At 40.3% G+C, this 13,580-nt stretch overlaps 1 protein-coding gene across 50 annotated transcripts in view; it reads left to right on the top strand.

Moving 5' to 3' along the window:
• Positions 1–711: 711 nt before the first annotated feature.
• The window catches only part of LOC100516957 (adhesion G protein-coupled receptor E2), a 48,701-nt gene continuing 35,832 nt past the window's right edge, over positions 712–13,580 (top strand). For 15 of the 50 annotated variants that reach the window (XR_014837497.1, XR_014837503.1, XR_014837500.1 and 12 more), the window contains exons 1-6: positions 712–822; positions 4,741–4,797; positions 5,116–5,235; positions 7,758–7,907; positions 8,832–8,885; positions 9,174–9,308. Coding sequence is in view for 34 of the 50 variants with exons in the window: in XM_021083635.2 (XP_020939294.2) it covers positions 765–822; positions 4,741–4,797; positions 5,116–5,235; positions 7,758–7,907; positions 8,832–8,885; positions 9,174–9,308 (574 nt within the window). In the remaining 16 variants the exon portion in view is untranslated. Of the gene's footprint in view, positions 1,338–2,525; positions 4,571–4,740; positions 4,798–5,115; positions 5,236–7,757; positions 7,908–8,831; positions 8,886–9,173; positions 9,309–13,580 lie in introns of those variants that run through there. The other 35 variants (XR_014837496.1, XR_014837502.1, XR_002341610.2 and 32 more) reach the window with 12 other exon arrangements.

The raw sequence follows: 13,580 nt of genomic DNA on the forward strand, positions 1-13,580 counted from the left end.
AAAATATACGTATGTAAGATAAAATTAGGGTTAAAATGTGGAGAGAAGAAAGATAGGACCAAAAAAACAGCTGATAAGTACAGAGAACAGAGACCAGAGAGGGAAAGTGTGTAAAATGGGTGAGGGGAGTCAAAAGGTATAAATTTCCAGTTATAAAATAAATAGGTCATGCTGCTGTAATGTATAGCATGGCAACTATGATGGCAATAATACTCTATTGCATCTTTGAACATCGTTAACAAAGCAAAGTTTAAAAGTTCTTACCACAAGCAAAAAAATACTGTAATATGTGTGGTGATGGATGTTAACTAGACTTATTTTGGCAACCCTTCCACAATATATACAAATATCAAATAATTAAGTTCTGCACTTGAAACTAATGTTGTATGTCAATTATACCTCAATTTTAAAGTGTCCATTAATAAATATATCATTCTGTTCACTCTGACCTAAGGCCCTCATAGGGTGAAAAGACCAGTAGCGTTTCTTCATGATGGGGAGGTTTTCTAATAACACAGGATCACATAGCTCTATATGAAAATATTTAAAAACTAACCTCAAGGGACATTTGGTACAAATACTATTTATACTATGCAAATACTTTTAAAAAGTACTGCAGTTTCTGAGAAGTTGATCATAAGACAGATTAGGAGGAAGAAAAAAAATCCAGACCAGCAATTTACAAATCAGCTCCTCTAGGACAGAAGATGTACTTAACAAACAAACTTTTTTCAAGACACAGAGACCCAGATCAGACTTCTTCCATGGCTGCGCTTGCTGGTCTCCACACAATGAGAAATAGATACTTAAGGTTGCTGCCAGGTAGGTGGGATTATAACAATGAGATATACGAGTAAATCTATGTGAGGATTCTCTATCCAGTTTGAGCATATTGTCTCTTTGTCAGGATATTTTACTTGTTTCCCAACTATCTCTATGGGACAAGTGTAAACATTTTAAGGATATTAGCACATTTATAGTCATTTTCAAAAGAGAAAGCTAGTGAAATTTATTCTTCGTGCAAACTTGAGAACTTTACAAAGATTCTCACTTTACTACCAGTATTAGTTCAGTTCTTCCAGAGAAACAGAATCACTGAGATGTATATCTATGGAGACAGGAAGAGTTTTATTTAAGGAATTAGTTCATAAGACTACAGAGGTTGGAAAGTTCAAAACATGCATGCAAAGGAGCAAGCTGGAAACCCAGGGAGGATCTGATGTTGCATTTCATGTTCAAAAGCAATTTGAAAGCAGAAATCCCCATTCCTGGTAAGGTTCGTCTTTTTTCTCTAAAACCTTCCACCAGTTGGACAAGGATTACTCACATAATGGAAGGTAATATGCTTTACTCAAAGTCTACTGATTTAAGTGTTAATCTTATTTAAAAAAATAAACCTTCACAGCAATATCTAAACTGGTATTTGACCAAATATATGGGTACTATGGCTAAGACAAATTGAAAAAATATGTTTTTTTTTTTCAGAAGAATAGATAAACTATTTGAAAGCTCTAATGTGGTAAGAGAAACACTGTTATTTAGGCTATAGGCTTTATGTGGGATGAAATGATTTGAAGGAAAATAACTGTTAACCAGTGGGAAACATACTAACAAAGTTATCTTAATTCTGATTAGTGTTTATTTCCTTCAATATTTAGGATAATACCTGTTGCTAGTAAGTTAATTGTTCCTTCTATGTTGTCTTCATTGGTTGCAAATTGATTCCTGGTTTTTATGAAAGTAGCCATGTTTATTATCTGATATGTGGAATATGATTCTTTTCTTTTCTTTTCTTTTCTTTTTTAATTGTTATTTCCCCAATACATTTTTTTCTACTGTACAGCATGGTGACCCAGTTACACATAGATGTACACATTCTATTTTCTCACATTGCCATGCTCCACCAAAAGTGAATAGACATAGCTCCCAGTGCTACACAGCAGGATCTCATGGCTACTCCATTCCAAATGCAATAGTTTGCATCCATTAACCCCAAGCTCATAATCCACCCACTCCCTCTCCCCCTTGGAAACCACAAGTCTATTCTCCAAGTCCATGATATTCTTTTCTGTGGAAAGGTTCATTTGTGCCGTATGTTATATTCCAGATATAAGTGATATATGTGGTACTTGTCTTTCTATTTCTGACTTACTTCATGCAGTGTGAGAGTCACTAGTTCCATGTTGCTGCATTATTTTGTTCTTTTTTATGGCTAAGTAGTATTCCATTGTGTATATATACACCACACCTTCCTAATCCAATCATCTATCAATGGACATTTGAGTTGTTTCCATGTCTTGGCTATTGCAAATAGTGATCCAATGAACATGCAGGTGCAGGTGTCTTTTTTAAGGAAAGTTTTGTCCGGATATATGCCCAAGAGTGGGATTGCTGGGTCATATGGTAGTTCTATGTAAAGATTTCTAAGGTATCTCCATGCTGTTCTCCATAGTGGTTGTACTAGCTTACAAACAGTGCAGGAGGGTTCCCTTTTCTCCACGCCCCCTCCAGCATTTGTTATTTGTGGACTTAGTAATGATGGACATTCTGACTGGTGTGAGGTGGTGTCTTGTGGTAGTTTTGGTTTGCATTTCTCTAATAATCAGTGATGTTGAGCATTTTTTCATGTGCTTGTTGGCCATCTGTATATCTTCCTTGGAGAAATGTCTCTTGGGTCTTTGCCCATTTTTCCACTGGGTGGTTGGCTTTTTTGCTGTTGAGTTGTTTAAATTGCTTGTGTATTTTAGAGATTAAGCCCTTGTCAGTTGCATCATTTGACACTATTTTCTCCATTCTGTAAGTTGTCTTTTTGTTTTCTTTTTGGGTTCCTTTGCTGTGCAAAACTTGTCAGTTTGATTAGGTCCCATTGGTTTATTTTTGCTTTTATTTCTGTTGCTTTGGGAGACTGACCTGAGAAAACATTTGTAAGGTTGATGTCAGAGAATGTTTTCCCTATGTTCTTTTCCAGGAATTTGATGGTGTCTTGTCTTATATTGAAGTCTATTAGCCATTTTGAGTTTATTTTTTTGCATGATGTGAGGGTGTGTTCTAGTTTCATCGATTTGCATGTAGCTCTCGAGGTTTCCCAGTAAGAGTTGCTGAAAAGACTTTCTTTTTCCCATTTTATGTTCTTGCCTCCTTTGTCAAAGATTAACTGACCATGGGTGTCTGGGTTTATTTCTGAGTTGTCTATTCTGTTACTGGTCTGTATGTCTGTTTTGGTACAAGTACCACAGTGTCTTGATGACTGTGGCTTTGTAATATTGCCTGAAGTCTGGGAGAGTTATGCCTCCCGCTTGGTTTTTGTCCTCAGAGTTGATATGGCAATTCTGGGTCTTTTGTGGTTCCATATAAATGTTTGGATTGTTTGTTCTAGTTCTGTGAAAAATGTCATGGGTAATTTGATAGCGGTTGCATTTCTGTAGATTACTTTGGGTAGAATGGCCATTTTCACAATGTTGATTTTTCCAATCCAGGAACATGGAATATCTTTCCATTTCTTTACATCTTCTTTAATTTCATTGATCAATGTTTCATAGTTCTTGGCATATAAGTCCTTTACCTCCTTGGTCAGGTGTATTCCCAGGTATTTGATTTTTGGGGGGTGCAATTTTAAAAGGTATTGTGTTTTTGTATTCCTTTTCTAATATTTCATTGTTAGTATACAGAAATGTGACTGACTTCTGAATGTTAATCTTATATCCTGGTACTTTGCTGAATTTGTTGATCAGTTCAAGTAGTTTTTGGAAGAGTCCTTAGGGTTTTCTATATATAGTATCATGTCATCCGCATACAGTGACCATTTGTGGAATAAGATTTTTTAATGCTGTACCCATTGAGGGAAAATCCTGTACAGACTCACCAATCTGAAAAGACTTTCATAGGGGTCATTGCCTCACATGAGTGGGGTGAGAGACTCTAATAGATGGTCTACTTACAGCCCGCAGGGTAAATTTCATTCCTTTGCACCCAGAGTGGTTTTTATACCACAAGTTTGGTCTGTGACTCATTTTCTCAGGACCAAACTGGGAGATTAAGGAGAAAGTCTGTGTCCTCTCTGCACTGTAGGAGGGCCAGGAACTCATTTGGAAGGAACACTAGAAGCCACAGGTGTTGTACCTGGGGCAGCCATTTAACCAGTAGATAGTGTCTCTACCTGCAGGTGCCTTAGTTCTTACTCACCATCTGTCCTCAATTCCTATCTCTTGATTCCAGGGCTCCATGCCCTGCTGACATCATTGTGAGCTAGGTCTCAAACTGGGGGCTCTTTCACTCCAATGCCCTGAAATATGAGTGTTAAATAAGAGGAGTGATCCTGGAAGAGAAATCCTCAGAGAAGATTGCTGCCATTGCCAAAGAATAAAGAACCTAAGTATGGGCAAAAGCATACCAGTCTAAAGGACTTTCTCCTCTACAATTTAACCCCTCTATTGGTAGAATTTGGAGTATCTAAGATGTGCCTCTGCTATCAGCTGTCTGTGTATACTCTGTCCTTTACCTGCAGCACCTAAGTTCCATGAGGCCTGTGTCTGTTGGTAATGGACTCCTCAAGGAGTCCTAAAAGATGGAGGTGAGAAGCTGAGTTCTCAATTCTGAGTAAAGTACAGGAGCCTGGGCATTGCTGCTGGAAAGCTGAAGGGTGAAGGGCCAAGAGCCATCTTCTCAGGAGACAATGGCTATGAGGACAGGAGTTGAAGCTGGACCACGACTCTACTTTCTTTGTCATCTTTGTTTTTTTAGCCTCAGGACTCTTGCTGCTGTTTTTGCCATTGGGATTTGCAGCCCTGGAAACAAGATGTGAGTCTGCCCATCCAGCCCCTTTAGTGACATAAGCTCTGGAGTACATGCTGGGGTCTGGGTCCTCTTACCGACAAGGGGGGAAAAGAGGCGTATTCTTCAAGTAAGACTCAGAGAACATTTTCTGAACATAAGAGAAGCTATGTCTCCCCCCACCCCGCCACCCCAAATGCCCAGAGATTTTGTCTCTTCCTCTTCCAATGGCAGCCAACCATCCATCCACTCCCTTCCTTACTATTGGACCTCCAGCTTGCAGCTAGGTTTGTTCATTCCTTGACCTTCTGACTATGTCTCTAACCCCACATCTTCTGCCCGCAGCCTGTGCTTGGTGGTGCCCTCCAAACCCTCCGTGTATCAATGCCGATAACTGCCGTTGCTTTCCAGGATTTGGTTCTTCATCTGAGGTGACATTCACTGGCCCCTTGGAGAGTTGTGATGGTATGGAGCCTTGGGGTGGTAGAAATGTTCACACAAATTTGGGGAGAGATTGTGGTGCATCCATAGCCTTCAACCCTAAGAGAAGCACAGAGGCACTTTTCAATAAAGCAGAGACTTTAGAATAAGAATGTATAAGTGAAATGGGCAATCAGGTTTGCATGATGAGTAGATAGAGAGTTAATTTTTTTTCTTTTAATTTTATAGGCTATGAAAATTTTATAGTTTTATGAGGTTTCAAGGTAGCCTTATTTTTTTAATTATCAAATTTGAGCTCAAAGAGATTGAGTGACTTGTTCCAAAGTCACACAACTAATAAAGTGGTAGAAACAGATCCAGGTCTAAAGCAAAACAGAATCACCAAAAGAAAATTATAATACTTAAAAATTGTTATGGGAGTTCCCATCGTGGCACAGCAGAAATGAATCCAACTAGGAACCATGCATTTGTGGGTTCCATCCCTGACCTCGCTCAGTGGGTTAAGCATCTGGTGTTGCCGTGAGCTGTGGTGTAGGTTGCAGACACAGTTCAGATCTGGCATTACTGTGGCTGTGGTGTGGGCCAGCAGCTACAGCTCCGATTAGACCCCTAGCCTGGGAACCTCCATATGCTGTTGGTATGGCCCTCTTTTTAGACAAAAAAAAATTGTTATGGTGGAAATTTTTGTTTTAGGTATTTTACCCATTTTTTTAAATAATTTTTTTTTATTTTCCCACTGTTACAGCGAGGGGGTCAGGTTATCCTTACATGTATACATTACAATTACATTTTTCCCCCACCCTTTCTTCTGTTGCAACATGAGTATCTAGACAAAGTTCTCAATGCTATTCAGCAGGATCTCCTTGTAAATCTATTCTAAGTTGTGTCTGATAAGCCCAAGCTCCCGATCCCTCCCACTCCCTCCCCCTCCCATTTTTAAATGAGAGAAAAGAAAATAGCTTCGACATCAAGACTCTTCATCTACTCAAAATAGTATTAGATATATAATTATTGATAATAAAAATATACCTATTGCTTTAAAAAATGAGTGAAAAATACTCCTAACATTTTCTAGGAAGCTGTGTAGTGGATTTATGGGTGATTCTATTTGTTTTCACTTTTTTTTACTCTTTCTTTGTTTTCTAAGTATACGTGTGTCATTTAATATTGAAGGAAAAGTAAGTTTTATCAGAGAAAAAAAGATGCGATAACTGCACAGTCCTTCCATGACCCAAAAGGTATCCTAAAGTTTCCTTTGTGCTTTTGCGTATGAGTGTCTCATGGAGATTTATATACTAGGTGAACATGAAGAGGAGATTCTGCTGCTAATGTAACTGGATCCTGTCCCCTCCCTGGGAGCACACTTGTCTGGTTAAGAAATTTCTCATCCTCATGCTCTCCCCTCCCACACACATCATTCCATTCCCAGCTACCCCCAACTCCACCCCACCTCAACCTAACAGCCCTGAATACAGATTTGCAGACATTGCCACCATCTGAAAACAAGGAAGTCCCATTGCCCAGGTGGGGTCTGAACATGAATCTCTCAAGTATACATCCTTCCCCCTTACACTCAAGTCCCGGTACCTTCACCCACAATTTGGGTCTGGGGAAATCCTTGAGTTCAGAGAAAACACTCTGCTCTGGGGGAGACAGTTGCCTGCCCTGACTCATCATGACTTTGTACATTATTTCATGCTCTAAAATTCTTTGATCCCCTGCTTGGAATGTGCAAAAGCTGAACATTTTGCCTCTGCATTTTTACCAAGTTGTCATTCTTTGGCAATAGTGTCTGACCCCTGGTCTACAGTTCTCCAAACTACTCCAATGGAACTTAGCTCATGGCTTCTTTATTCCCATGTTTAGAGAACAGGGAAAAATAAGATGTCAGAAAACATTCCCAATGACTCAGCTGTGAGCAGCTTCTTATTTCTTCCTCATTTACCATCCATGACAGACTCTGATAAAATATGATTTCCCTAGGCTGGAGACAGCAGGACTCCTCCAGAGACATCCTGGGGCATAATGAAAAGTCCTTACCCTGGGAGCTGGTGGAGTGCCTGATGAGGATTGTGGGGTGTACCAGGGCCACTGTGAGTAAAGGGGAGGTGGAAGTGAGCAATAGGCAGGATCCTGACCACCTAGTTTTTACTTCAGGTGTGAATAATGGGTGTCATACTGGAAAGCCCTCAGACATGTCTCCCCTGCTTCCTGATAGCACAAACAGCAACCAAGAGGATGGTCTGGAGCCATTGCTTCTGTCTACCCCAAAAGGCCTACAAAGGGGATACAGACCTCCTTCCAGCCCCATCAGGCACAGCAGTGTCTTAATCTAGGTGCCTTCAGACCCAGACAGAGAAGAGATGAGCAGGGCAACCAGTAGGCTTTCTGGAGGAGCTTGCTCCAGTCCAGACCAGCCCCAGGAATGCCACTCAGAAGCTGAATTCTACCCAGTCTTTGTGTCAAACTCAGGATGGAGGTCAATATCTCTGCCCTGTGGGGACTCACACATTTGGGAGGTGACCTTTTGTCTTGTTGTGTTCCAGATATCAATGAGTGTGGACCATCCTGGAATGTGTCCTCTGAAATACATATAGACTGCCAGGACTTTAACGAGAGCTACTCCCTTTGCAAAAAAGGAAACAGTCTTCTTTCTCATGAAATGTTTGTGAATGAGTGTAGAAGCATGACCTCTGGTAAGAAGGAATCCACATCTTTCTTACATCCCGTCATTCATGAAGTTTGTGGTCACCCAGCCCACTTTCTCCAAGCGACAGAGAACTGTTCTGAGCATCTGCCTGATATCCCCCCTGTCTCCAAACCCTGAGGGTCAGAACCCTTCACAGAATGTCACTTCTGCCATTTTGGGATGGCCTTCTTGCCAGCTAGCATCTTGTTTTCTTAAAACAAACAGAGAGGTTGGCATTCAACATGCTGCAGGAGTTGACTTCCAGTGCAATGAGTTCCAATATACTGTCTGTATTCTTCATCACTGACTGCCAGGATAAGACCCTCCCCCACTGGAGCTCACAAAAGCTTGGCCAAGTCAGGAGCCCTCCGAGACTCCTCTGCCATGATAGACCCAAGAATCCTGTCCAGAAACAGGAAGGGGGAGATTTGAGACTGGGCCCACCTTCCCCAGCCAGCCCAGCCCCTGGCCAACAACCACATCTGGCACCCTGACCCAATTCCTTGGCCACTAAGCCTTTGTCTATTTCCCCATGCAAGGTTCCACCTTGCCCCTGCCCAATAATTTCAATTCACAGGCCTGTGGGCAACTCAAATGACTGGGGCCTGGGATGATGTTATGTCAGAATAGATAGGGTGATGTGGATTAACCCAAGTACATTCAATGAAGCTCTTATCTGGAGCAAATAAAAAATGAGTGCATCACTGAGGACCATTGTCCTAGCCCAACCTTAGTTTATTAAGGAAGTCAACACAGGCCCCATATTGACCCATACCACTTGAGGGCAGGGTGGACACTGAGCCCATTTAGCAGAGGCCCACACGTCAGCACCCCCTGAGCCACCTAGTAAGAAGGCGATGGCCAATGCATATGTGGTTGAAATCAGAGCTCAACTCTCCCCTCTTTGTAATCTCTCTGTCTATCTGCCTAGGTCTAGAGGCACTGCTGATTATAACATTGAAAACTGCAGCTGAAAAGCTTAAAGGTGAGTCTGCCTACCCAACCCCATAAGTGACATATGCTGGAGAGTGCCTGCTATGGTCTGGGTCCTCTCACCAACAACAGAGGGGAGGGAGGCTTATTCTGCAAGTGATGGTCCTCTAAGGATAAGAGAAGCTGTTACTTCCTCCCCAAATGTCCAGATTTTGCTGAACTCTTCCACTTCTGCTGGTAGCTATCCCTCTCTTCTTTCCCCTCCTCTACTTTTGGGCCTCCAGCTTGCATCTGGCCTCCTCTATTTCTTGGGTCTTCTGACTATGGTTCCTCCCCACAGCCTCTGACCCCACAGAATGTGCCCAGTGGTGCCCTCCAAACTCCAAATGTGTCAATGCTAATAGCTGTCGCTGCACTTTGGGATTCAATTCATCATCTGGAGAAATCATCACCAGCCATTCAGAGAGTTGTGACGGTACAGAGGCTTGGAGGGAGGGTGGCATACCAAAGTTGTGGGAGGAGATAGTGGGGCCTCCAGAGTCCTCATCCCTGAGAGCAGCACAGAAGCATTTTAACAAGGGTAAGAGAGAGGTAACAGCTCAGGGAAGTATGAGGGGAATAGGAAATAAGATTTTAGTAGGTGGAGTGTTGAGATCTTACACAGCAGAACTGGGCTGCCTATGTTCAAAGTATAGCTCTGACACTGGCTCCCTGATATTTAGGAACTTGTCTTTCCTGTCTCTGCTTCATTTTGTTTGTCTATATATTCGGGATATTCATTGTACTGATCCCACATCCAAGGACTGAGTTGTTTTTTTTTTTTATCATACTATCTTCCATCATGTTCTAACCCAAAAGACTGGACATAGTTTCCTGTGCGGTACAGTAGGACCACATTGCTTACCCAGTCCAAAAGTAACAATTTACATCTAATAACCCCAACCCACAGAATGGGAGAAAATTTTTTTCAAACAATGCAGCATACAAGGACATAATCTCCAAAATTTACAAACAATTCATACAACTCAACCACAGTGACAACAAAAACCCAAGTGAAAAAAATGGGTGGAAGGATTTCCCGTCATGGCTCAGTGGTTAACGAATCCGACTAGGAGCCATGAGGTTGCGGGTTCGATCCCTGGCCTTTCTCAGTGAGTTAAGAATCCAGCATTGCTGTGGCTCTGGTGTAAGCCGATGGCTACAGCTCCGATTAGACCCCTACCCTGGGAACCTCCATATGCCACGAGAGCGGCCCAAGAAATGGCAAAAAGATAAAAAAGAAAAAAAGAAAAATGGGAAGAAGACCTAAATAGACATTTCTTCAAAGAGGACATACAGTTAGCCAGTGGACTGAGATTTAATATTTACCTTCTTGAGGAAAAAGTAAAGTATTAATACAGAGAAAATCATCAAAAAATGCAGGCTATTAGCATCATTACTATGGTTACTATTTTTTATAGCACAAAGAAATGGGGTAAATAATGCACCAGTGAAAGGAAAGAAACTCCTAGGCCCATGAAGCTCAGGTTCTTTTAGTAGCTCAAGTTCTCCAAGAACGCTTGCCCACTCACAATCATGGTTCCCACCTCAGTCCTCACAGCAGACCCAGGAAGCAAGCAGAGCGAAGATTGTGGGTTTTTTCCCACCTTCAATCATTTTGCCCAACCTCCAACCCTCACCACCAACAATGACCACTCTCTGTATCCATGAGTTCGAGGGATTTTTAGATTCCACATACAAGCAAGATCATGTAGCATTTGACTTTTTCCATCTGACTAATTTTACTTAGCATAATGCCCTCAAAGTCCATCTATATTGTCACAAATGGCAAAGGTTCCTTTGCTTTAATGTCTGAATAATATTCCACTGCATATATACCACTTTTTTGTTATCATTCATGTTCAGTGGACACTTATGTTCTTTCTATGACTTGAATGTTGTAGATAAGGCTGCAATGTACATGGGGGGGTGCAGATATCTTTCCAAGTAAGTTTTTTCATTTTCTTCAGATAAATACCCATAAGTGGAATTATATAGTAGTTCTATTGTTAACTTTTTCAGGAAACTCTATAATGTTTTCCATAGTATATATACCAATTTTTGTTCCCACCAACAGTACACAAGTGTTCCCTTTTCTCCTCTCCTAGCCAACACTTGTTATTTCTTGTCTTTTCCATAATATCCATTCTAATATGCGTGAAGCGTTATCTCATGGTGGTTTTCACTGCATTTCTCTGATTGTTAGTGATATTGTGAAGTTTTTCATGTTCCTATTGGCCATTTGGAAGTCTTTGGAAAATATATATTCAGATCCTCTCCCCATTTTTAAATTAGACTTTTTTTTTTACTTTGTCTCTATTGAGTTTGTGTAGTCCTTTTTGTATGTTGGATGTTATCTCTTTGTCAGATATTTGATTTTCAAGTATTTGCTCCCAAGTTGTAGATTGACTTTTCATTTTGTTGATGGTTTACTCCACTATTTGGAAAATTTTTAATTTGGTGTAGTCCTACTTATTTATTTCTTTTTTTGTTGCCTTTGCTTCAGGAGCCAAATATAAAATATATTTTCCAATACCAATGTCAAAAAGTTTACCCCGTATGTTATCTTCTAGGAATGTTATGGTTTCAAAGTAATATCATTTTTAAATTATCACAATTGACCACAAATATTTTGATTTATTTATCCAAACAATTAATAATAAAGTGGTAGAACCAAGCTCAAGGTCTAAAGCTAAATACTTTATTTTTCAACACCACACAATCATAAAAGGAAATAACATTATTTTAAATGGTTAAGAGGTAAACTTTATGTTATTTATAATTTAAACAATTAAAAAGTGGGAGGAAGATAAAATTATATGATTTTTTACAACAATAAATACTCTTCATCTACTCAGTAGTTTTAGATGCATGCTTATTGCTAATAAGTAAAAATACTCCTAATATATTTGAGACAATGAAATGTATAACTAAAATTTTCTAGGAGTCTGTCCAGTGGACCTAAGGACAATTTTCTTTGTTTTCTTTTTTTACATTTTCTTCATTTTTTAAGTATCTATGTGTTACTTAACATTGGAAGAAAAGTAAATTTTATAAGGAAAAACAGATTTGTGACTAACACTTAGCCCTTCCATGACCCTAGAGAAATTCCTAAGGAATTCTTTGTGCGTTTGCATGAGTGTGTCTCACAGAAATTTGTAGACTGTTGAACATGGAGAGGAGATCCTCCAGCTAATATTACTGGATCTCAGATCTTTGCTGGGAGCAGAGTTTTCTGGTTGAAGACTTTCCTATCCTCATATCTTCTCCTCCTCAACCTCCATTCCATCTCTCCCCCACTTGACTCCACCCCACACAGTCAAACTTTAAGACAGATCTCCAACTATCACCACCATATAAGAATAGAGAAGGAAGTTCCAATGACCAGGTAGAAGCTGAACATGAATCCTTCCATTGTGCATCCCTCCCAAATCCTGTCGTGTCTTAGAGCTGACACCCACAGCCTGGATATGGGGCCTTAGAAACTAAATCTGGGTTTCCTTTGCTGTGCAAAAGCTTGTCAGTTTGATGAGGTCCCATGGGTTTATTTTTGCTCTAATTTCTATTGCTTTGGGAGACTGACCTGAGAAAATATTCATGATGTTGATGTCAGAGAGTGTTTTGCCTATGTTCTCTTCTAGGAGTTTGATGGTGTCCTGTCTTATATTGAAGTCTTGTATCCATTTTGAGTTTATTTTTGTGCATGGTGTGAGGGTGTGTTCTAGTTTCATTGCTTTGCATGCTGCTGTCCAGGTTTCCCAGCAATGCTTGCTGAAGAGACTTTCTGTTTCCCATTTTATGTTCTTGCCTCCCTTGTCAAAGATTAATTGACCATAGGTGTCAGGGTTTATTTCCGGGTTCTCTATTCTGTTCCATTGGTCTGTCTGTCTGTTTTGGTACCAGTACCACACTGTTTTGATGACTGTGGCTTTGTGGTATTTCTTGAAGTCTGGGAGAGTTATGCCTCCTGCTTGGTTTTTGTTTCTCAGGATGGCTTTGGCGATTCTGGGTCTTTTGTTGTTCCATATAAATGTTTGGATTGTTTGTTCTAGTTCTGTGAAAAATGTCCTGGGTAATTTGATAGGGATTGCATTGAATCTGTAGATTGCTTGGGGTAGTATGGCCATTTTTACAATATTGATTTTCCCAATCCAGGAACATGGAATATCTTTCCATTTCTTTACGTCTTCTTTGATTAAAGTTTTATACTTCTCGGCATATAGGTCCTTTACCTCCTTGGTCAGGTGTATTCCGAGGTATTTGATTTTGTGAGGTGCAATTTTAAAAGGTATCATATTTTTGTATTCCTTTTCTAATGTTTCATTGCTGGTATACAGAAATGCCACTGACTTCTGAATGTTAATCTTCTATCCTGCTACTTTGCTGAATTTATTAATCAGTTCAAGGAGTTTTGGGGTTGAGTCCTTAGGGTTTTCTAGGTATAGTATCATGTCATCTGCATGCAGTGACAGTTTGATCTCTTCTCTTCCTATATGGATGCCTTTTATTTCTTTTGTTTGTCTAATTGCTGTGGCTAAGACTTCCAAAACTATGTTGAAGAGCAGTGGTGAGAGTGGGCATCCCTGTCTTGTTCCAGATTTGAGTGAGAAGGCTTTCAGTTTTTCCCCATTGAGTAGTATATTTGCTGTGGGTTTGTCATAAATGGCTTTGATTATATTCAGGAATGTTCCCTCTATACCCACTTTGG

Source organism: Sus scrofa, chromosome 2, assembly GCF_054392235.1.
Source record: "Sus scrofa isolate SSC_HxYL_T2T_F1_AM1 chromosome 2, Sscrofa_HxYL_maternal_Yorkshire_Landrace_v2.0, whole genome shotgun sequence".
Classification (NCBI taxonomy): domain Eukaryota; kingdom Metazoa; phylum Chordata; class Mammalia; order Artiodactyla; family Suidae; genus Sus; species Sus scrofa.